General features: G+C 36.2%; 1 protein-coding gene across 3 annotated transcripts in view; it reads left to right on the top strand.

Moving 5' to 3' along the window:
- The window catches only part of CPT1A (carnitine palmitoyltransferase 1A), a 37606-nt gene extending 24921 nt beyond the window's left edge, over positions 1–12685 (top strand). For all 3 annotated transcript variants that reach the window (XM_032187815.1, XM_032187816.1, XM_032187814.1), the window contains exons 12-20: positions 225–413; positions 643–748; positions 2513–2629; positions 3406–3570; positions 4791–4925; positions 7230–7382; positions 8325–8429; positions 9352–9444; positions 10859–12685. In XM_032187815.1, the coding sequence (XP_032043706.1) occupies positions 225–413; positions 643–748; positions 2513–2629; positions 3406–3570; positions 4791–4925; positions 7230–7382; positions 8325–8429; positions 9352–9444; positions 10859–10945 (1150 nt within the window). In that variant the 3' untranslated portion in view covers positions 10946–12685. The remainder of the gene's footprint in view (positions 1–224; positions 414–642; positions 749–2512; positions 2630–3405; positions 3571–4790; positions 4926–7229; positions 7383–8324; positions 8430–9351; positions 9445–10858) is intronic.
- Positions 12686–16836: the final 4151 nt, after the last annotated feature.

Raw genomic sequence — 16836 nt, 5'->3', positions numbered from 1 at the left:
TGGAAGGGTGCTATAAGATCACTTTGGAATTGATAATGAATTGCTTCCTAGCTTTGCATTATATCTGTGTTCTTAGAATTTCCCCTTCTGATGTAGTTTAAACATAGTGAAAGTAGTAGCTTTGAATTTGATAAAAGTAGGAGAAATGTTGCATAGTGATTTTAAGGGTAATAAAATATTGACTGATTTTTGTAACTTGGCTGTAAACCAAATTCTTTCTGCAGAATACCATGGGCTAAGGCTCGACAGACTTATTTTAGCCGTGGAAAGAACAAACAGTCTCTAGATGCTGTTGAAAAAGCAGCATTTTTTGTGACGTTGGATGACATCGAGCAAGGGTACAAGAAGGAAGATCCAGGGAAGTCACTGGATGCATATGCAAAGTCCCTAATACATGGCAAATGTTATGACAGGTACAGTATCGATTCTGTGGAAAACATCTTATTTTTAGAATTTTGCTAATACATGAGTTAGTGACTTCTAAGCCAATAAGTTTGTCTGTTTATTTAAAAAAAAATAAAAATCAAACCCAAACAAAAAAGCATTGTGCGTTTGAATGTCTTTTTGGTAGAGATGAAGATACAGTGTAAAAATGTTCTTAAAGTATAAAAATCCATAACATAATCTCAATTTCTTTTGTAGGTGGTTTGATAAAACATTTACTCTTGTAGTATTCAAAAATGGCAGAATGGGTCTGAATGCAGAGCATTCTTGGGCAGATGCGCCTATTGTTGGACACCTGTGGGAGGTAATTGTTTTATTTAAAAAAAAAAAAAAAAAGGAACGTAAAAGATAACATTATTTGGTCCTCTGAAGATCATTGGATTTGTCTTCAGTCCCCTGCATTTATTGAGCTGATGAGGATTTACGGACCTCTTTCAGTTTTGTCTATTTTCGGTTTTACACAGCAACTACAGAATTTTTTTAAAAATGCTTAGGAAGTTGCTATGCCTTAAATTTAAAGTCTTAATTGTATTTTAATGACAACAGATGCATTCACAGAAAAGTGATACAGCATTCCATCCCGCTTGTTTATAGTATTCAGTATAAATACACTGTTGCCTGTTTAACACAGCATTTTATGGTGCATATATGCATGCTTCTGAAGCATTTAAGCTTCCTTGTGCTATCCAAACCCCGTGCTTATTTTTAAAATTTAGATACAGGCTGGAGTATAACTTTTCCTCTAAGCCATTTTTTATGAGGTGTAGACTGATATGTTGTTTTAATTAGCTCGTTTCACTGCAGTGAATGGGATGAAGGCACTTTTTAACAGATTTCTCCATCATGAGCATAGTTTATTGCCTGAAATCCTATTTGAATGTTTGTTTTTTTTTTTCTCTCAAAGCTTAAGCCTATAAACAGTTATGTCTCAATCACTCATAAATATTAGCTAATTCTAATTTCATTATGTATTTGTGCAAATGGGACTCAGGCCTGAATGATGCCCCCAAGTCATGTCCTGATTTTATTATCTGAGAGCATCTATTTGTAAGAACAAGAAGTCCTAATTGCATTCGCTAACCAGGGGAGAATGTCAAAACTTGTTTGAGGTTGACTGGACTGTCTAGTTCAGACCAGCTGTTCTGGGTAATGGAAAAGTTACTTTTCAGTGAATATACTAAGATATACTTAGTTCATTTGTTTGTTCTTACTCTTAGATTTTCCCTTTTCTGTGAAGAATTACAAAGCTCAAAACAAACTGAGAAGAATTCAGTTTCCTAGGAAATTATCTATTGTTAGGTGTTTATACATGGTGTGTTTTGTAGATATAATGATTTTTTTCATAGTTGGCATGTTCTGTCATCTAAGTGAGAAAGTTAAATTAAGAGACTGGAAATACGTATGTATGTGTAACAGACTTTTGTCAAGTTTTTTTCTTTCCATGTTGAGCAGATTGAAATCTGCTTTGTGTTTTTACATTGAGGATGTCATTTGAAATCATGTGAGGTAGAAATTTTTTATCCTGTCATTCAGGTTGTATTGTCCATCCTGAAAACATTCCACTTCCTCACACAAGAAGTCTAATGCACATATATAAACACTGAATAGGATGCAAATCTTAAAGAGAATTAAATATTTCTGATAAAATTTTTGCAAGGATATGCACTTAATCTGAAATAAACTTTTTACAAACAAATTTAGACAGATGATAACCTTGCAGAAACTCTTCAGAATCAAAATTGAACAAAGTTTGTGAAATATAAGACTCTAAGACTTTTTGTTACTACTGCTAAGTTGGAGGTGGGATTTTAATTAAAACACTGATTATTTCGGTACCATGTAACAAAATGTACTGCAGCAGTCAGGTATTTTGTACGTATCTCACGTTTTCCTGTGAAGAAGACAGACAAAAATCCCTTAAAGTAGTAGGAAAGCATCTATCCTCACTCTTTGAAAACAGACCGTGTACTATACTTCACTATCTATTGAAATTGTATTATGCTGACTTCAAAATTCTAATTTCATAGCAATATGTTATATTTACAATTTTGAAAATGTATCTTTGCAGAATGTAATGGCAACTGAGTACCTTGAACTGGGCTATTCAGAGGATGGACACTGCAAAGGAGATACCAATCAAAATATTCCTATGCCTACCAAACTACAGTGGGAAATTCCAGAAGAAGTAAGTACAGAGGAGATAATGCTCTGGGGAAGGAGGTCCTTAGGAGGTCCTTTTTTTTTTTTTTTTTTTTTTTTTCCCCTGAGCAGTCAAATCAGTTTAGTAATTACTGATAACTTCATAAATAGCTTGAATTTCCTTGACCCCTGTAAGATATTATTTCACCTTACCCAGTTCACTTAAAATGATGTCAGGGTTTTTAACACCCGCTTTTTAAAATTCTGGTTAGGAAATTTCAACTTCTTACTAGAAACGTTCTTGCTTGGCAACATATCAAAAACAAGTGGCCATCCATTGTAAATAGAAACTGTACGGCTATAGAGTTTTTTGCTATGGTTTCATTATTGTGCTTGTGTAACATCTCCTTTTGATTAGCTGTCTTTAAGTATTAAAAGTTCTGTACAGAAGGCTTTTTCTTTATTTTTTTCATGAGTTCAAGACAAACTGCCATAACCCTATTTCACTTTAATTTAAAATGTAATGGCTGGTGATACATTTAATTAAGTATGTTGTGTGTTTTTTTAAGCCCAATTTTGGGCTCTAAATGAGTGTTGGCTTAAAACTCTTTTAAAGCTCTTTGAATCTCAACTTTCAGGCAAAGATAGCTTCTCCAAAGGAAGAGTAATTAGACAATGATGTTCATGGCACACAGAAAGGCAACATTTTTTATGTGTCAGTTAAAAATGCGTGCTCTTCTTCAACATTACTCTTAGATGCCTTCTAATGCATGCATATGTATATATTTGCATATAAGTAAGCAATTTCTTTTTTTATTATAGTGCCAAGAAGTGATTGAGAGGTCTCTGAGCACTGCCACGGCTCTGGCAGATGATGTGGACTTCTGTTCATTTTATTTTGACGTTTTTGGGAAGGGACTAATAAAGAAATCAAAAACTAGCCCTGATGCCTTCGTTCAACTTGCCCTGCAGCTTGCTCACTATCGGGTAAGAACAGACTGCTTCTGGCTTATAGAATCATAGAATCATTCAACTTAGAAAAGACCTCCAAGATCATCTAGTCCAACTGTCAAGAATGGTCATCTAGATTATAGAATCTCATTAAATTGGGAATAGTATGTTTGCGTACTATTAGTACGCAACTGTTTGTTGTGGTTAAAACACATGGCTGTGTAAAGTACGCTGTACTTTAACTTCGCACTGCTTGTGCAAGGTCATTCCATGGAAGTTAATAGAAATGCGGAACAGATTACTTGCTGGAAATTCAGTGTCCAAAGGTTGGCTTATTGATGCTAATGCGGCTTTTTCTTTTCCCGTTAGTTGTTCTATCTCTGGATACTTCGTAGATATGAAAATTCTAGCATGTGTGTTTTCCAGTAGTGTTATTATCTAAATGGTATTAAACTTATCTTTTAGTTGGAAGTTCCCCTTAATTGGGTAGTCAGGGACATTCCCAAAGAAGATTAATAGAAGTGCCTGCCTGTTTTTTTTTTCTTGTAGCTCACTTTTTCTGCAGTCTGTTTTCAGAAAGCACCAATATAACGAAATTTTAATTTCTTTTCCCTCCTTCCCCCCTTTTTCTTTCTTCTAACCACCTATCCTCTTTATTTTAAGCTGAACAGACTTGTGATCTGTTCTGATGTATATTTTGATCAGGAAGAGTTGCTAATGTGTTAGATAAGCTTTTACAACTTTTTTTTTCACTTTCAGTTTTCACATCCTTGAATCACATTCTTTCACATGCTTTCCATCCCCATGCTTCCATGCATCTTCATCCTATTAAACTTGGGGTTGAAAATATTCTTAAGGATGTCACAGTCTTCTAGGATGTCATAATCTTCTATGGATTATGTGCCATAGTTGTATTAATTAGGAAGCCACTGAACATTCTTACAGGTTTTTGGTAGTTTTTTAATTGGTTTCTGTTTATAACAGACTGAAAAAGACTGGATATAAAATGCATGGTGTAGTCCTTGTTAGTCCTTTCTGGTTTGGTTGTTCAACTAGTATTTATCAAATCCCATTATTAATCTTGTTTTTTTTTTAATCATCTGTAGATAAGACTGTTAACGGTGGGCTACTAAAAACTTAACATTTAATTTGTGGAGTGATTCGTATCCTGTGTGCTTACCTTGAACCTTACTGTTGATTAAGAAAGGGGCTATGTTCAAATAAACCTTTTAAGTCCTTATTTTTCAAATTTAAAGGACATGGGAAAATTTTCTTTGACATATGAAGCCTCTATGACGCGCTTGTTCAGAGAAGGCAGGACTGAAACTGTCCGTTCATGTACTGTTGAATCATGCAATTTTGTTCGAACCATGGAAGATCCAACTGAAAGCGTAAGTTTACTGTGTTGTTTCCTAATACAATTCGTAAGTCATATGGCTATCGCTACTTATTCATACAAACTCCTGAATTGTTTTAAAAGATTTAAGGAAAGATCTATGCCTTTGTTTTGAGGAATGAAGTGTAGCATCAGATGATTGTCTGCATCCTTCACTAGTATGACAGGAATTGAAGGCTATACCAAAGGTGAATGGCAGTAACCACCAGAATACCAACTTCTACAGACCCTGAATTCCAGAAAACCGAGATGATTTGTGACTTTTTATTATGTGTACAAGTAATGCCATGTCAGTTAGGCTTTCCTCCCTGATAGGGAAGCTTACATTATTCATAAGAAATAAGTAGTTGCTGTCATATCTTGATTTCAGTGGGCTTTTTAGTCTTTCTTGTGATCTGATGAGCAAACAAATGAAGTATGGCCTAGGGGAAAGCTGCTTGGTTTTGAAAACTTGGGCAATGCTGTTAAAGATGTTTGCTGTCAAAATGGAAGGATGCAGGACAGTCAGCGTGGAGGATGGTCATCTTGATGGCAGTCTGTTCTTCATTCTACTGATAGTCATGGTTTTCACTGGTAGAGTAGGCTAAATAAATCATTGCGTTTGCAGGTTTTTCTAAGCTAAAGGGAGTTTCCATCTGCATGGGTAGAGGTTCTAATGAAAAAGATGTAGGACTATAATAATCAGTAACTCAGCACTGATGTAGCACGCTCAGTGTTACACCATTGTGAAAGTGTCAGCACTCAGTTTAGTTTGTCTTGCCCTATTATTTTTATTAGTCCTTTTTCCCCTGTATTTTTTCCTTCCCCTACTATGGCCTTAGGTGGCAGGGTATGCCCAGCTTTGGACACCACACTTGAGGTATGGATGGACTGGAGAGAGTCATAACGAAAGTAACAAAGATCCAAACAGGATCTGTGAGGAGAACTTGAACTTCTTTATTCTTGCCTAGTCTAAAGAAGTGAACTTAGTGTAGTGAGAAGAGGTAGGAAGCCAGGCTGTCCTCAAGTGCGGGGAAAAAAAAGCTGATGGAAAGATGATGGGAACAATCTGTTCTCTTTCCCAAGAGGTAATGGACTTAAGTTTTGGCACGAAACACATTAGGGAAACATTTTCTGCTACTAAGGATAGATAATGAGTAGAAAAGTAAATAGTCAGAAGCCTCAAACAGATATTTTTTTTTCTCTTAAAGTAAGTTACATAATGGTTCTTCAGGAAGGACCTTTAGTTGATCTGATCTTAGGGAAGAGAAGAAGTCTAAGTAGATGAACAGTTCTGGTTCTTTCCAGCTCGGTGATTCTATGAATAAACGTTCATGCAGGAAAATACTATATTGTAGTTCAACTTTTATTTTTTCTGATTAGCTGATGTGTATATATTTAGAAGTGAGTATTTCGAAATGACTGTTATACGTTGTCAACATTGGTAATAGCCAAAAATTACATGGTCATATACCACTTCATTAGAAAATTAATTTAAGAAATGCCAATTATTGCTACTGTGGACCTGGAATAAAAATAGTGATCCTGGATGATCTTCAATATGTAACTGTTCCTTTAAAATGAAATGAAAACACTATTTATTTATTTTGAATTTTAAGTTACTATGTATAATGTCCAGCTTATTGCTAGCAACCTACAGGTTTATGCTAATTGTTTTCAGGTAATTGTGGTATCACTTGGAACCTAAACTCTTGATTCCCATTAAGGAACTTTACTGGGAAGGGGGGGGGCGGAGAGCGGGGTGAGGGTTGAATGGCTTGTGGCATAAAATACAGTGATGCTAGACATAAGAAGTGACAGGTTGCCATATTTTCAGCATTGCATTCCATATTATAAAAATCTTAAAATAGCTATCTAAAAATGAGCTTGGAACTAATAATTTCTGTCAGCCTCTGCATTACGTTCATATGTTGTTGTCAGTTAGCCTTCTAAAATAGCTGTTGAAGTTCCTGCTTTTCTTAAGTCATGTTGAGACTTGCTTTTCTGTAGCTAAGAAGCTAAATATACAAAGTAATAAACTACAGTTGTAATCATGTTTGTTTCTGTGGTTATATCACATTTAAAATATTGTTTTGTTTTCATTTTGCACTATTTACAGCAGGTAATAGCTAATACTGAAAGAAAATATGTGAGGTTGCAAAGTGAGTGAATTCTAGTATTTGGTCTTAGTTGCCTGCCTTGTCTTGTACTTTGTCCTTAAATGCTCTAGGCTCAGGAGCCATTGCTGTAACTTAGTTATTGTACCTCCCACCCTCAATCCAGTTCATTACCTGATTTTCTTCTTTATTTCATTTTTTAGAATGAAAATAAGCTTAAGTTCTTCCGGCTTGCAGCTACCAAACATCAGCACTTATATCGTCTTGCCATGACTGGTGCTGGCATTGACCGCCATCTGTTCTGCCTCTATGTTGTTTCCAAGTACCTTTCTGTAGATTCTCCTTTCCTTAAGGAAGTAAGTGATCTTTATTGGTGTCTATTGATTACAGGAAATAATCTGTGTTTACTTAGTGTCTTCTGGTATCTGCTTACATACTTACGTAATTACAATTTTCCTCAGAAAAAAAGGTAAGTGTTTAGGTAGCACTGCTTAACATTTACTGGTAGATTACAACTTGGTTTTGTTTTGCTTTATATCTACACTTACTAATGGGCATTTTAGTAATGTTATGTACAGGTTATAGAGGTTTACAAGAGAGATGTAATATGTATTAAAAAAAATACTGGCTACTTGTGGCTCTTAGCATATTTTCAAGGTATTACAGCCTTTCTCTTAAGAATGCTCTACTGGAATTGTGGCAAAAAAAAAAAACTTTGTTATAAGTTAATGTGAGCTAAATCACTAATTATGATTTTTTTCCACGGCTTGTTACAGTGACAAATGCTTTATTAAACCAGGTTTTAAGGCTAGGATTTATTTTTAAAAAATTGTACATCTTTTGAAAATAAGAGTGTATTCCTGCTTTAAGTTAAGAATAAAACAGCCTTGTACAACTTCTGTAACCTTGCAAGAAACTTCTGTATATTGTTAGAGATTTTTCAAACTTAATGACTTACCACAGTATTTCACTGGGATTTGAATGCTGCCTTTCTTGGTCTTATTAACAAGACCTGGTATGCAGGGTTTACCAGGTTATAGACCAGATTTATCTGTTTTGAAATAACATTTCTTGCAGCAGAAATGCTATTTTTTGAGAAATTAACATCAAGACCTCATATATGGCCTGCATATCGGGATAGGTTCAGCTGTTTCTTTTAACCTGATTGATTGATTGTTCCATTAACATGAACTGGAGTTATCTTTAATAATTGCTTATTGAATGTTTAATAACTTACCTTGATTATGTTCTTAAGCAGTATGTTGTACTTGATTGCATCCCTTTCTTGTCTAACAAAGGTGTTGTCGGAGCCTTGGAGGCTGTCAACGAGTCAGACACCACAGCAACACATTGATCTGAAGAAGAACCCTGAAATGCTCTCCAGTGGTGGAGGATTTGGACCAGTATGTTTGCTAAGTACAAGTGTCTATTTTGAAAACAGTTTCAGACTAAAAATTTCAGAGGTGTAATACCTTAGTGTTGCACATTAAAAGCACGTGCTGCACTTTTAAATGTATGTGTTTAATGTTTTCCAAGATATGGATGTGCTTAGAGGAAACATCATGTTTTTTGCCTTGTCCCAAGGGATTATGGAATGGATTATTCCTAAGGAAATGCACAGTTGCCAAATGTGCTACAGGGTTCCATGTTCTGATAAGCTGGGGGCTTTTATCACATCAGTTATGCCCAGAGATTGATTATGCCAGGCTATTATTACAGACAAATGCTTTATTACTTAATCTAGATTTTAAGGTTGGCATTTGTAGAAGTAATTTCACTTTTTTTTATTATTTCCTGATTAATTAAAAACATGTTCATGCTTTCTTTTTTTCCAAATTAAGCTAATTAAACTGGTATGCTAGCCCTCCTAAATGTGAGTAGTGGCTAGATTTAGGAAAAAAAAAAAAAATCAAACTTTGTACAACTTTCATAGCCTTTAAAGAAACTAGTATGTTTTTAGAAATTTAAAGAGCTGCTGACTTTGCTGTAGTATTTTTTACCAGGATTTGAATGTGATAGTTGATAATATGTGTCAGCACTGTCTGTTAAGTAGATTTTACCAAGTGATAGACTAGATTTATCTGTTTCCAAAAGCATTTGTATTAAACGAACAGTCAGAGGGACTACAGGACTGCTCCTAGAAATTAGGATAGTTAGTCTATTTTGGTTGGTTTGTCAAGATGGAAGCTTACAGAAAGCTTATTTTTTGCTTCAGGAAAAACTGCAAGGGATGTTAAAAACTGCGCAGTGAGAGTTGTGTAATTATGTACAAGATCGTGTAGAAAATGAAGGAAAAAAATAGCACTTGTTTTTGTCTTTCTTTAGGTGGCTGATGATGGTTATGGTGTTTCTTACATTATCTTGGATGAAAACTCTATCCATTTCCATGTCTCCAGCAAAATCTCCTGTTCTGAGACAGTAAGGGACAATTCTTTCCTGTATTTTAATAAATTTGACGAATATCTGCTTGTAAAACTGTTCTACTAAATTTTTTAGACAATGAGTAGGACTTACAATGTTGTTACACTGTGGGTTTTGACGCCTGTTACACCTGGTGTTGTGGATGACGTATGCTGTATGTTAATTTTTTTCTCAACTTCTATAAACTTAATAGCTTTATGAATCATGGAAACCATATGCTACTTCACTTATGCTTTCAGGCATAAGGAAGGCCATCTTTATGCAGGTATAGTTCCTGGAATTTATGTGAAATGACTCATACCTGTCCCATAAACAGTAAGATAGGAATCTCCTGGTTTTTGTTTTATATTTTCAGTTTGATTTGCCTCTGACTGTAGTTGTAAAGATAATGAAATGTGTGCTCTTTATTCTTTGAATTTGCTTGGTCTAAGTAGTTCTGAAAGGAAGTTGACCCATAAATTGTAACCTGTGCTTGGGAAACATAATTATCATAATTTATCAGAGTAACACCCAACTATTAGAATGTCGCATCTGTTCACTATCCTGCTGATTCAGAAGCGTTTATTGAGTGAGCTTTGATTCATCCTTCCTCTTTGTCTTATGACACGCTCAGTTTTGGCAGGATCACATAGCTGAACTAGTTTTCCTCTTTTGACCTTAACTTGTCCGAGAGATCTCGATGCCTTCAGTTAATCATTAAATATTAGAAAATACGACTTTGTTCTTACATAGGCACTTGAAAAACAATTTCAACTTTTAGTTTATACATTAGATTTCCCTGTAATTTTACTTATCAGTCAAGGCAAAAGTCCATACAGGGAAGGCAGCACTTCATGTGCTTGGCCTTGATACTAAGCTGTCTCTGCAGTAGGTTTTATAATGTAGCTAATGATTTATATTTGTAATTTTAGTTTCTTCCTTGTACCATTCATCTGACAGCATGAAGACTTTGTTTGCACTTAAGGAAATGTAATTTTCATTTTCAATACTTCATGTAATTCTTCAATAGTAATAGTTTCAGGATTCTGGTAGAAACTCAACTGAAAAATGTTTTTATGCTTTTTCACAACTACTAAGTTGTCATACAATTTCTGAACATTCTTCTGTCTTCTAAAAATCAGCTTTTACAAAATCTTCATGTATAAAATAGTCGTCTTTTTTTTGAAGTCGTAATACATAGTTATAAGCACATGTTCTGAAAAGGAGATTCTCCCTTCTCTGTACGGAAACAAATACATAATGAAGAACTCATCAGTTAGTAACAGCATATACCTGGATTAATTTATATAGCATTAGAATTTCTGTGGTTTATATCCCAAAGTTTGAAAATTTAATGTTAAAATTCCTTCTTTTGCTTAAAAGACAACCGTTGCCTGACTGTGCTCATAGTTCTTGTTTGTTTGTTTTTAAGGATTCTCATCGCTTTGGAAAGAACATCCAAAAAGCAATGGTTGACATCATGGGTTTATTTAACCACAGTAAAAACTGTACAAAGTGATTTGCCGTATTGGTGCAAAGCAACCTCCTGTTGTCGGAATGGGGACTCTTCTGAACAGTGAATGAAAGCAAGGCTTGTCAAACAATAGCTGGTGAAGAAGCTGAGTCACAATCTTATTGATCATCTATGAAAACCTTAGCAGTGGCTTGAATGTTTCATGATTTTTTTTTCCAATATTTTGGAAGAATTTATTTCCACAAAGGGTGTCTTTTGAAATCTTGTATGTTTCTAGGGATGAAGTATAGCATTATTGCATGAAGGTATGTGTATTCTAACTCCTGCAGTTTTCCCTTAATCTGTATACCCCTGTTCTTTTTTTTTTTTTTTTTTTTTTTCCCTTTCTTATAATTGAGTCTACTTCCCTCCCTGAATGGAAGGGATAAAACATATCAAGTCTTAAACTCAAGTCCTACGAAAGGTTTGATTTGGTATATATTGATAGTAGAATGTTCTTCAAAGTATCTGCTGCTTTATGTCAATGAATGACAAAACTTGTGGCTATTTACCTTCATTGACTTCCTTAAAACTAATTTCTTAAAAATGTTAAAAAAAATAAATATATTTATATATATACGCACACACAGTGAATCACACCTCACTATTGTAATATAAACCAGTGCATCACACTCAACTAGTGTAGTGGATTTTTTTCTTTTTTTTTTTTTTTGGAAAGTATGTGCTACATTGAGTAGTAAAATACTATGTAAATTAGAAGGTATCACATTTTTCTTACTACTTACAAGCACGTTTGCCACATTGTTGATTTTTGTTTCCATATAAATGGACCTGTGTGCTTGTTCATGCCAGTGCCTTTAAAAAAAAAAAAAAAAAAAATCTAAACCCAGGAAAAAAATCTTATGCTGGGAGTCAGTTTTACATTATTTTAGTGATGGGTGAGGGGAAGTAGTAATGCATATCTAGTTCTGAAATTATAACTAGGTGGGTATGACATAAGTAGACTTGAATATCTTTGTGTATGGTGCAGCTAGGTTCAAAGCCCTAATGAAATAATTTCATATTAAATAGCAAAGATCATTCTCTATGAAATGTAGGAGTAATTGTTTCAGAGCTACAGATACTCATCAGCTTATTTTGCTGAATAGTGTCGGTGCTCAGCTGAGGTAAGTTTGAATCCCAGGGAATTGTAAAAATTATTTAAATGCAAGCCTGTTGGATTGTCTGGGAATCAGGGCTGCCTGTAGAGGTTGAGCAATTGCAGTCTTCCTTCTTTCAGCCTGGAAGGACCAATACTATGTATGGCCAGCTATCTACATGAGAAAAGCTGTGAAGGCAGTAGAAATCAACTCTAGAATGGGGAAATCCTAGCCTTATCAAATCCTTCCTGGGAGATGCCCTTGATCAAGCAGTTTCTGGAGGATACAACAAGAAATTAGGGTAGGGGAGTAGGGTGGACAATTTCACTGAAAAGGGGGCATAATATTCCCAAGTGCAGAAGTAAAATGGTTACTACAAAACCGAAGTAACTTGGTATGTGATGCTTCACTTCCGCGGGCTTTATTGGTGTCATTACTTTTTAGATCATGCAATGCAGTGTACCTGGTAGGGCAACAAATTTATTTTTCTGGGAATGTAAAGTACACGATGTTTAGTAATACAGTAAGTGCTGCTCCAGAGCTGTGCTAATTTTGAAAGCACTCTGGGGAATGATACAAAACTTCTCATTAGATTTTTGGATATTTTCTGGCCAGTATTTCTAACTTTATATGCCTTTTCCTGTTTTTTGTTTTGTTTTGTTTTGTTTTTTTTTTCAATGTTCTAGATATTAAAACACTTCTGTGTGTATGTTTGAGGTAGGAAACCTTAACAAAGATCCAGTATGCATACTTAAGCAAATATATGCTTACATAAAGGACCCCCCATAGAAATTGGCCAAAGACTCATTATTCGATTGGGTACAGTGTGTGGGAAAGGAGACTTTGAAATAAGCCTTACTGCAGCTGACAGGCCTGGCATTTATCAGACTACTGCAACAACATTATTAGCGATATATTCCTTTGGAGCTGCAGAAATAATGCACTGTTTTTGTATTGACCACTGACCAATCCATACTTAAATTAACATAGGGCATATTAGCTTGTAGGTTTTCCAAAAAAAAAAAAAAAGTTTAGATTTGACTCTCAGGTGTTAAATGTTTTAAGTCTAATTATAGCTAGTGCAGTTATCAATGCAATTTTACATTCTTAGAGTAAGCATAATTGGCACAAAGTTGTTTTTGTAATTGTAAATGTTTAAAAGTGGTGTTAAATGTATCTTTTTTTTTTTTTTAATTTGGGATAGATCATAATTCCTAAACAGATAGGATTTTATTTCATTCCTTAAAAACATCAACAGCGTGTAAATAAAATATGCTTTTTGGATGTAAATCTTAGCAATCCACAGTGAATGTAGGCTATTAATAAATAATTAATTTAAATCTTGATGTTTGATATGTGTACATACAGTAAAACTTACTTGCTTCTTTGCTCAAAAGCCATAGGAATGTAATTGAAATTACTTAGAGTTGAATGAACTTTATAGTACAATGTACTTTATTGTTGAAGTAAAATGTTTTGGAAAAATGATTCATCCATAACTAAACCTTGAATCCCTTGAATCACTTCTTGATGAGTGATAAGAGTTCAGGTTAGGATTGACTAGGTAGTAAAAGTCAGGTTGAATGATGATAAATTAACCTGTTTATTAAATAGCAGTGTGGAATTGATTGAATACCTCGAATATGCATTTTCAGAATTTCTTGATTCAGCTATTTAATGCAACAGAGTAGGAGAGCTTTGGTGCATTTAGAGGCTACCATTGTCCAGAATTAACACCACTCAAACTGAATATTCTTTTAAGGGTTGATCTTCTGAAGGACAAAAGAGGTGTGTGCCTGACCTTGAAAATCATGATTCTAATTCACCCTTTGTACCAATTGCTTTCTTGTATAAAATGTATTAAGCTGTTTTTTTATCTTGTTCACTTACTCTATTGTGGTTGGTTATTTACATTCAACACTGTGTCAATGTTCTACCCTCTTCTGTGACTTCAAAAAATAAAGTTTCACAATTACCACTACTTAGTAAAATGTTTTTGTGTCTTTTTTATCTTTTTTTGCTGGCTCCCTTGCTCCCATTTCTGGGCTTGTGAAATAATTGCTGTTAAATCCAGTTAGGAATGGTAGTAGGAGACTACTCAGCGTATTTTAGTAGTTACAGGGATGTTTTAGAAGTTCTGTAGATATTTTGCTGGGTAATGAACAATTTTTCAGGGTCAGTAGAAAGAAACAACATAAGTTTTTAGTGCAGATTTTTTTTTATGAGGTACAAATAGCTGCTGGAAAGTTTCTGTGAAACTGCCTGCAAGCCAATAAACAGCACTGGTTTTTGCTTTACAGTTAATAGTGATCCAGTATAGTAGTGAGTTGTAGAAAGGGCTTTAGGAGCAGAAGTTGGAAGCCAGCTATTTCACAGAATCACACAATCACAGGATAGTTGAGGTGGGATAGGGCCTCTGGGCCCATCTGGTCCCAACCCTACTCAAGCAGGATCACCCAGAGCAGGTTGCTGAGGACCATGTCCAGGTAGGTTTTGAAGATCTTCAAAGTGGAGACCCCACACAGCCTCTGAGCAGCCTGTGCCAGGGCTCTATGCACAGTACAGAAGGACTTCCTGATGTTTAGAGAGAACCCCCTCGTGTTCCAGTTCGGGCCCATTGCTTCTTGTCCTTGCATTGGGCACCACTGAAAAGAGCCTGGTTCTGACCTCTGCACCATCCCTCAGGTATTTATAGACGCTGGTAAAATCCTCCAAGCTATCTCCATACTGAACAGGCCCAGCTCTCAGTCTCCCCTCTAGGAGGGACGCTCCACTCCCTCCATCACTTGTGGCTGTTCTTCAGGCACTCTCCAGTAGCTCAATTGTAGCTCTTGTATGGGGCAGCCCAGAACTAGACCCAGTATTCCAAGTGTGGTCTCACCACTGATCAGTAGCAGTCTTCTGCATAACAAATTATACCTTTTGGCTATAACAAACAATAGCTTATCTAGCAGCAGGGCTTTGGGACTCTGACTTATTGTAATGTGAGATAATTTCCAAGAGGGGAGGTAGAGCAACTCCCATCTGAGAGCCTCCGGCTCCGCATTGAAGGATGAACTCTGAAACAAGAGTTGAAATTTAAATAGAACTGCCACCAATTAAAGTGACAGCCTTTGCTGTTCCCCCATATTTAACAACTTATTTCTTTTTAAAAGGTAAAGAAGAGCAATCTCTAATGTTTATGCAGTGTATAGTGGAAGGAAATGCAGTTGCTGGGTCATAATTTGTACAGCGGGAGAGTAACTACTGCTTTTCTCAGGACACAGTGGGAAATTGTAATGTGCCTGCTGTGTTTTGGTACCAGCTGCCCTAACAGTAGTGAACTAAGATTTACTCTTTCGGCATCTGCCTGGAAATACTCAATAGTTTTGGTTTGTTTTTCATTTCAAGCTGCCTTGTGCGCCCTGTGAGGGGAGGGAGGTTTCCCTGTGTGGAGAGCCAGCGGCCGTTGCCCCCGGGCGGGGCGTTATGGCGCGTGCGCGGCCTCCGGTAACGGCCGGGGGAGGCCGTGTGTGCCCTGCTCTCTGAGGGGGCGGCGGCGGCCCCCGGGGAGGTGAAGTCCCTGGGGAAGGGGCAGGGGGCTCCCACGGCCCTGCAGGTGGAGTGAGGGGCGAGTCCTGCCCCGGGGGTGTCCCCGAGGGGGTCGTGATGGGTGCGTGTGGAGCTGAGAGACCTCAGTCGTCCCTGTCTGGCGTGTCCTAACGCTTGAGCCTCCCCGCGTTGGTGTGGTCTGAATCCAGAAATAGGAGCGATGGCAGCTTAACGTTGGCACTGTGGTACTTAAAGGGCAGGGAGGAGCCTGGTCTGCCTCTGGCAGTAGTGGCACGGAGAGCATTTGGTCTCACTGGGCTGCTTAGGGCTGTGAACCTGAAGCAGGATAATTATTGCTCTGCAAGCAACACCTCTGTCCAGGCTCTGTGCTAGGACAGATTCGATTGCTATTAAAAAAAAAAAAAAAAAGATTCTGATTTAAGCCTGAATGCTGTTAACATATTTAAAAGTTACAAGGGCACGTTCTTATGGTAACAAGCAGCTGTTTGCGTTGGAGTGGTGGCCTGTGTTTTCTAAAAACCAGATTCAGGACCCTAACGACCACTTGCAGTGTTATATTTTTCAGTTTCATGTTAATTGAATCAATCTTTAGTATTGTGTGTACTTAGTCTATTTCATTCACTTCTAGATATAAAAGCTGTTCAGAAGAATACTGAAATAGAAAATGTAATTATCTTCAAATAAATGAGAAGGAGCTGATGGTCTGTCTATGACTATGGAGAATCAGATATTGCTCGATATAAGATCAGTTATAGATGGTGGACTTGTAACTGAAATATTTAGTCAAAATAATCCTTTTATTTCTGAAAATTTTAATCTGGAAACTGCAGTAATAAATAATCAATTTGAAGAAGGATTGTCATCTAGTCAAAGCAATCATTTATGCACTGTAAATGCGGGAGAGACTCTGTTGGATCACTTTAAGTATTCTCCTACCGCTGAAAATCAGAATGCAATAGCAAAAGTTGAAATATATCCACATGGAAACAACAGCTGTGGCAATGAAGATCTTGGAAATTACAAGGAATTAAATCTTCCAGAAGAAGATGAACATACATGTTCACCTTATCTGCCTTCAGATGGTGTCCATTTTCTTTCTTCTGTCATGACACAGCATAAAAATTGCAGTGTTCCAAATTCAAGCGTTTTCTCAGCAGAAGAAACAGTCGATCAAAATGTCAGAACTGTACCAGTAAGATTAAGTGAAATAGGAATTTTGTATGTGCTTATTTGTGCTTGAAATGT

The sequence above is a fragment of the Aythya fuligula genome, chromosome 5, assembly GCF_009819795.1.
Source record: "Aythya fuligula isolate bAytFul2 chromosome 5, bAytFul2.pri, whole genome shotgun sequence".
Taxonomy (NCBI): Eukaryota; Metazoa; Chordata; class Aves; order Anseriformes; family Anatidae; genus Aythya; species Aythya fuligula.
Note: the sequence above shows the minus strand (reverse complement) of the source record. Positions and strands in the feature narration are given on the sequence as shown.